Consider the following 8072-nt stretch of genomic DNA (forward strand, 5'->3'; position numbering starts at 1 on the left):
TATTTCCGTTCCAATTACAATAATCGTTACGCTTATGTTATGTATACAAGGAGAGAATTTCAAACACATATATCTAAGATAAGATAAAGGGTAGTAGTTTGGTAATCTGGAGAATTGAACTTCATTTTCATCTTGAGTTACTACTATTGTACTCTGCTGGTCCTTGTTTATTCCTCCTCCATTCACAAATATATAAGAGTAAGACCCATATGCGTTCATACCCCTACAACAAAAACATCTAAAAAAGCTATAAAAAGAAGTTATGAAATTCATTAATGTTTCACAACACCTTTGTTAATTGATTCATTAAATTGGGAAAGAGAACCACCCCCACAATTTTCTCTAAACAAAACAGAAGACTTGAGAAAAAGATAAAAATAATAAGGGGTGAGTGAGGGAAACTAACTTGCTCAATGTCTCGCTCATTTTTCCCATGGCTAGCAGGATCTGCCATTCCATCTAAAAATACTGTAAGGAATGCGACGAGGACGGAGCTCAAGCAATAACTGGATAATGCGGCAGCGACTCGTGCCCCAGTCTTCGTAGATGCATATGCTTTCTTCTCCTGCTTTGGCCTCTCATCAAAATTACCCACTACCCTCAAAATCAAGGTTGTCAAATCAGGAAAAATCAAAAAATAGAAATCACCAATAGAGATTCAAATATCAAAGATCACTGACAAATTCAAACGGAATATCTGTTGATCTGTAAAAAATGTATGACACATGCATCATTTTTTTTTTAATAATTTAGCAACTATATGAAGAACGCTTTTAATTTTGAAGGATCCAAATTTAATTTATTTTCCAATTTTATTCACAAAAATATATTGAAGGTATATATATAAACCATCTTATTCATCAATTAAATAGTTGTATCCTTACATGTCCTAAAATACTTATGTCTCAAACACGGATGACCATGAGGCCGGACCGGTATCAATTGATCATCTAAGCCTAACCAGCCCATCCAATTGGTGAATCATGATGATGAAATTCTTCCAACTACTGTACTGTTCTAGACGGCCAGGTACGTTTTTTTTTTTTTTTTTTGAAAATGGTGTAAATTTCATTCATAAAATTATACATCAGTACAATCAAACACCACTGCTTGACATATCACACAAACTCTACAACATTTCTCTAGACACAATGGTCTCAATACATCTAGGAACTTCTTCAATGTTATAGACGTCTTCTGAGCACTCCAATCCAGCCTTTGCAAGTTGATGTGTTGCACCATTAACTGTTCTATAAGTGTGTGAGACAGTCCAGGTTGAAGTTGAGTCCAAAATCGTCCTTGAGTCATCAATTAGACAGCCTCCCAAGCTCCAGTTAGGAGTGTGACTTTGGAGCATCTCAACTACCTGCTTCGAGTCCCCTTCTAGGCAGACTTGCCTCAGCCCCATTTCTTGACAAAATACTACAGCCAACAGTAGTCCATAGGCCTCTGCATCGAATGGTTCCCCCCTAAACTGCCTTGATGCCTGAAGGGCGCCAATGACTAGGCCCTGGTGATCCCTGATAATGACTCCTATGCCAACCATTCCCTCTCCCCTTCTAACTGCTGCATCCCAATTAGCCTTGAACTGACCCAGGGAATGTTTGCTCCACCTGTAAACCACTATCGTGGCTTGGTTAAGAGTTGATTTGGGGTTTGTGGTTGAGGCTTTGTAGTCCAATAGATCAGTTCTGGCTTGCTGAACTAGGATCGAGGGGTGCTTGAATCCTTTTCCTTGCAGGAACTCATTTCTTCTGGTCTAGATCCCTCTAAGTGTAACTGCCACCTCTTCCAATTCTGCAGTATTTAGTCTTACCACTAGCTTAGCCCATATGTCAAACATCAAATCACTATGAACAACCATCTTTTGCACCTTCCTGCAGCCTTGACTCCACACATCTCTTGCTGCAGCACAGCCCCACAAAACATGGCCTGAGGTTTCAAAAACTTACATACAAACTGGACACATGCTGTCTTATATTATTTTCCTCCTCCTCAAATTGGCTAAGGTAGGTAAAGCCTCACTGCAGGCCCTCCAAACAAACATTTTGACTGCAGGGGCTAGCCTTAGTTTCCATAATGCTTTCCAAACTCCTTGGTCATTAGTTCTATTCGAGTTTTCCTCTTCCATTTTACTAATCATATCTCTGTGGAGATGGTACCCACTCTTGACTGTGTACATGCCATTGCTTGTTAACCTCCATACTCTCACATCCTTTCTGCCACCAACACTGATAGGAATGGACTTGATTGCTTCCACTTCTTCTTCTGAGAACAATTGTTGAAGTAGGGGTTCTCTCCATCTTAGTTGATTAGGTTCAAGCAGTTCACTTACTGTCTGGTAGTTGCAGTTTGGTACCTGAGTGGATTTGACTTGATACTCGGGAAGGGAAGGGATCCAACAGTTAGACCAGATGTTGATGCTATGTCCATTGCCTACTCTCCATAGTAGGCCCTCTCTTAGTAAGCTTAGCCCTGCATGGATGCCTCTCCATGCAAAGGATGGGCTCCTGCCCAATGTTGACCCCATTAGATCTGTTTGTTTGAAGTACTTCTGTTTGAGAATCGTTGAGACCAGTGAGGAGGGGTTTTGTAAGATTCTCCATCCCTGTTTTGACAACATAGCTAAGTTAAAACTTCTGAAGTCCCTGAAGCCAAGCCCACCCGACTCCTTTGAGTAGCTGATTTGCTTCCAGTTCACCCATTGGATCTTTGTTGTGTCTTCATTAAACCCCCACTAGAATTTCCTGAATAGCTGGTTTAGCTTTTTGGTGATAGAGACTGGTAGAAGGAAAATTCCCATCGAATATGTTGGGATGGCTTGCAATACAGCCTTGAGAAGAGTTTCCTTTCCTGCAGCTGATAGGTGCTTTGTCTTCCAGTTTGCTATTCGAGCCCAAGTCCTGTCAATGAGTGAGTGGAATGCAGCCATCTTGGTTCTTCCCACTACAGCAGGCAAGCCTAGATACTTTTCAAAAGAGCCCTTAGATTTAACCCCTGCCATCATGAGGATTTGGTGCTGTGTCTCCTTCCTTGTGTTCTTGCTGAAAAAGATGGAGGATTTTTCTTTGTTTAACATCTGACCCGAGGCCTTCTCATAGAGATCCAGTATGCTTAGAACCTTATAGAGTTCCTTGTTGCTGGCTTGGCAGAAAAATAGGCTATCATCTGCAAAGAAAATGTGGTTTACTGTGATTGGGCCTCTACCCAAGGAGATACTTGTGATATCCTTACATAATTCTGCTCTGTTCAATAAGGCTGTGAGAGCTTCAGCACAGATTATGAAAATGTAAGGAGATAAGGGGTCTCCTTGTCGAATACCCCTCGTGGGCACAAACTGTTGTTGGGGCTCACCATTGACTATGATAGAGTAGGACACTGATTTGAGGCAGTTCTGTACCAAATTGATCCAGTGTTGAGGGAAACCCATCTTAACCAATACAACTGTGACAAAATCCCACTTTACTCTATCATATGCCTTGCTCATGTCCAGTTTGAGTGCCATGAACCCTCTCCTCCCTTTCACCCTTGATGTCATTGAGTGCAGCACCTCATATGCAATTAGAGTGTTGTCTGAAATAAGTCTCACAGGTATAAAGGCACTCTGGTTCAAGGAGATTATGCTGGGCAATATTCCTTTTAGTCGGTTTGCTAAGGTTTTTGACATAATCTTGTATAGGACATTGCAAAGATTGATTGGTCTATACTCAGCCACTATCTCAGGTTTTTTAACCTTAGGGATCAGGGTTATATATGTATCATTAACCTCTTGTAAAGAGGCCTCTTGGTTTAGAGCTTTGAGGGCAAAATCACAAACTCCCTTTCCCACCACTTGCCAATGCTGTTGATAGAACTGGGCTAGGAACCCATCAGGACCAGGTGATCCCAATGGGTTCATTTGGAATACTGCATTGGTGACCTCCTCGGGGGTAAATGGTTCCATGAGCCTGCTTTCCATTTCTTCATTTACTTTAGGCTCTAGTGCAAGTAAGCATTCCTCTATGTTAGAAGGTGAAGATGTAGTGAAGAAAGAAGAGAAAAAACCTGTGAATACACCTCTTATGGCCTCCTGTTCAGTGATCTCTCGACCCAACTGGTCTTTGATGGACTTTATGGTGTTTGTTTTCCTTCTTTGGTTTGCCTGCATATGTAAAAACTGGGTATTTCTGTCTCCATACTTGAGCCAATGTTGTTTTGCCCTCTAGCGCCATACCATATCTCTTTCTGCAAGTGAGAACTCAACCTCCCTTTGTAATAGTTTCATTTCATCCACATGTTGTCCAGTTCCACTATTTTGAAGGTGACTAATCTTGTTCATTTTCTGTGCTATATCTCTTTGGTCATTAGCTTTGGTTTTTTTCCTCCAATGCACCAAATCCCCTTGGCATACTATTAACTTATGTCTCATTGAGCTGGCTCCATTACTCCCATGCTAACCTTTTCCCCATGCTTCTGTTACAATTCCCTGGCATTCATCTCTTAAGTCCCAAGCAGCCTCGTATTTGAATATCAAGCCCCTCTTGTTTCTTTTACAGTTCAAAAACTGTTTGTTAATGTATAATGATGAGTGGTCAGAGTTAACAGCAGGTAGTATTGTGCACAATGCCAAGCTATGCAAGTTACTCCATTCCTTGTTTGCAAAGGCTCTATCTATTCTTTCCTTAATGAAATCACCCCCAAACTTGTTATTAGCCCATGTATACTTCTGCCCCCGAGACTGTAAATCACTTAGTCCACACCTTTCAACCACCTGTCTGAATTCTTCTATCTGTTTGTATGGCCTGCTTGCCCCCCCAAGTTTCTCCTTCTGGTAGAGAATTTCATTGAAATCCCCTGCACACAGCCATGCCATAGGGGTGGTGGGTTTAAGCATATGGAGTAATTGCCAGCTACTACTCCTCTTAGCTACTTCTGGGTGGCCATAAAGGCCTGTGAATTGCCAGGTAGGGTCATTTTCCTCCTCCAACACTATAGAATTGACGTGCCATCGTGAGTAGCTAATGATTTCCACATTCCAATCTGTTTTCCACAACAAGGCTATTCCTCCCCTAAGACCCACACTATCTACTGCCAGACAGTTATCAAATCTTAGTTTCCCCCTGATCATGTCCATTCTTCTACAGTTGCATTTAGTTTCCACTAGGAAAACTAAAGATGGGATCTTATCCTTGGCTAATTGCCTAAGGACTCTAACTGTCCGAGGGTTCCCAAGCCCTCGACAGTTCCACACCAAGATGCTCATTGTTCTTGGCAGGGCTGGGATCCAGCCTCTGCCATTGGGGTAAAGTTTTCATTAGTTTCTCCGAGTTTCTTTGTTCTTTTGGGGTTGTGTTCATTAAAGATCCTATGCCTCTTCCTTTCTCTATCTTCCTTTCTTGCATTTCTCAGGTTATAATTTGTTAAATCAGCAAGAGCCTCACCTGAGTTTCCTTCTGTTTGGATGTGTTCCCCTCAAGCTTTCCTTTTCGATTTTCCAGCTTTTGTCCTCTTGTCAGTTGGCTCAAGCTCATTGCTGTCCACCCTTCCTGGTAGAGCATCACTCAACTTGGTTTTGGCTTGGATCTTGGTGCTGCAGTCTCCATGCCTTGTGTTAGGTTCCATAGTCGGTTTTTCTGAGTCTAGTTCCATTCTAGTGTGATATCCCACCATCTCTTTAGACTCAGCTCTAGCTATAGAGATATGAACCTCATGCAGTTCTAGGGGCTGTTCTGGGATTTTACTTTGACTTTCTTCTAATCCTTTGTGTAAATTCACGCTTTCTTGGGGGTCTATGGTTTCCTTTCTCAAGCATCCTGCTGTCAACCCATACCCTTCTGTCAACCCATGCCCATCAAGGTCTGGCATGTCCCTTCTCAGTTTATCAACTGTAGCCTTCTTCTGTTCACTTGTAGGGTCCTGTAGCTCTACCTGCTCCTTCAGGCCGTGTTCTCCACCTTCATCTCTCCATCTTCCTCCCTGCCGATCCCCTTGAAACTGCTTTTGAGAGTCTGAACCACCATATTTGTGGTTGTCAAAGATATTTGTGTTCTTGGGATGAGCTCTGAGCCAGGTCTCGAGCTCATCCCAAGTGGTTTATGAAGGTTCACAGCCACCCTAACACGCATACACCTTCCCCATGCTAGTCCTTCCGAGTCTGATTCCACTCTGATCACATGACCCACTGATGATGCAAATTGGGTCCCGAAGTCTTCAGTCATTGCTGCAAGTGGCAAGTTGTGTAGTTGCACCCAGAATGGTTCGAATTCAAAACGTAGAGCATTGATCGAGACAGATTCGTCAACCTCCAGTAGGGTCAGTAGGCTTCGATCGTAGAACCATGGCCTCCCACTCAAGACCTTTCCTTTATCTTTTATGCATTGAAACTCAATCAAAAAGCATTGGTCACCCAATTCCTTGAACCTTACTCATCCCTGTAGCCTCCAGATTTGGGACATAGTTACTCTGAAGCCTTCACTATTGACTAACTTTTCAGTTAGAGCTCTTCCAATGATGCTATGCTTTCCACGCCTGCCTCCCTCCACATCTTCTTATGGTTTAACATGAAAGAAAGAACTTTCCTCTTTTGAGAGCTGTAGTCTCTCCCATCTGTTAGTAAGTTTATCTACCTCCATTCTGGTTAGCTCCCACGTTGTAACTGACTCACACAAAGTGAGACTCAAGCTTTTGCCCAAGGCAGAAGCACTGGAACCTCACTCTAACTCCCGAGAGTAGAGAAGGCACTCCAAAAACTCACCGGGTACATATAAATGAGTGCCACATATCCCTCCTATATAATTGAAAAAGAAATGGTATAGTTTCTTAGTCAGATTGAGTTGTCTTTTTCTGATCATTACTTAATATAATTGGATTTAGATTCCAATTTGTGGATTGGTATCCTATTTAATTATGGTTTTTGATTGTAGACCCATGGACTCATTCACGAAGAATGATGAATTGGAATTCGGAGCGGCCGTAAAGATTAAAAGCAATTTTAATTCATTTAATCTAATTATTATAATTTTTTAAAATTTTTTAAATAAAATAAAATAAATAATTTAATTTTTTTAATTAAAAAATTATATTTAAATAATATTTGATTCATATTTCAACTCATCTTATCCTAAATAAAAAGAAAAAAATCTGTACGAGCATGATGTCTATAGTACTACTATAAATATAATGGCTTTTATTTATTTATTTATTTATTCACTTTTAGGTCGTATATTTATTACTAAATATAATGGCTTTTATTTGTATTTTTTTATTTTTGTGTGATACGACTATTACTTATCATAATTTTCTCTACTGCATCTGATTATGCCTTCCCTTATTGGTTCATGCTTCTGTACAATTATTAATTCTGTGGAACTGTCGCATCTTAGCTCATGCATGTGTTACCTCACTGTCTAATGCTTTGAGTTGTTAATATGTGTGATTGTTGATGACTCGTACGTTAATTCTACTCTCCTTATTCGAGGATCCAAGACTATAAAATTTGTGGAATCTAATGGGCAAGCTGAGAAATCTGCAAAGAGAAAGAGGAAGAATCATCCAGTTAGGAATGATATAATACCTGTGTTTTCCTTCATAATTATGTGAAGTTGGATCACTACTCATGTCCTTCATAATTGTTTGCTAAACTGCTAATTCATTTCATAAGCTTTTTATTTGATAATCCACTTTCTGCAATTATTTCCTTCACCAATACTTGTTATAGAAATGATAACTTGAGTTTTCCTGAAACTATTCTTTGGTTTTTTCAGAAAGTTGTGCAGATTTTATGGTATGTAGGCTGTATTAATTTTAAAGCAGGGAAATTCTTTTCCCATTGCTCATGTCGCCTACTAATTGAAGAAAAAAATAAAATCTTGGTGGATCTTTTGGGTCTGGAAGGTGCTACATGCAACTAGTTCCCCTTGGATGCTAATATCAGTATCTCAAATTATTTAAAAATGATAATAAATATATTATTAAATAAGAATTTGAAAAAATTGAATTGTTTATTATATTTTGTGTAACAATTTAATAAAATTATAATGATGAAATAAGATAAATTGAGATGAGGTGAAATCATCTCCCAATCTAAACGAGGT

General features: G+C 40.1%; 1 protein-coding gene across 1 annotated transcript; it reads right to left on the minus strand.

The window, feature by feature from the left end:
* Positions 1-4432: 4432 nt before the first annotated feature.
* Positions 4433-5242, minus strand: LOC122301863. Its single transcript, XM_043113227.1, has one exon. The coding sequence runs from the start codon at positions 5240-5242 to the stop codon at positions 4433-4435; it is 810 nt and encodes a 269-aa protein (XP_042969161.1).
* Positions 5243-8072: the final 2830 nt, after the last annotated feature.

Source organism: Carya illinoinensis, chromosome 2 (genome assembly GCF_018687715.1).
Source record: "Carya illinoinensis cultivar Pawnee chromosome 2, C.illinoinensisPawnee_v1, whole genome shotgun sequence".
NCBI classification, from domain to species: Eukaryota; Viridiplantae; Streptophyta; class Magnoliopsida; order Fagales; family Juglandaceae; genus Carya; species Carya illinoinensis.

What these genes read in the sequence shown, in the direction of transcription:
- LOC122301863 (XM_043113227.1), bottom strand. Translation starts at nt 5,242, where the DNA reads ATGAGCATCTTGGTGTGGAACTGTCGAGGGCTTGGGAACCCTCGGACA.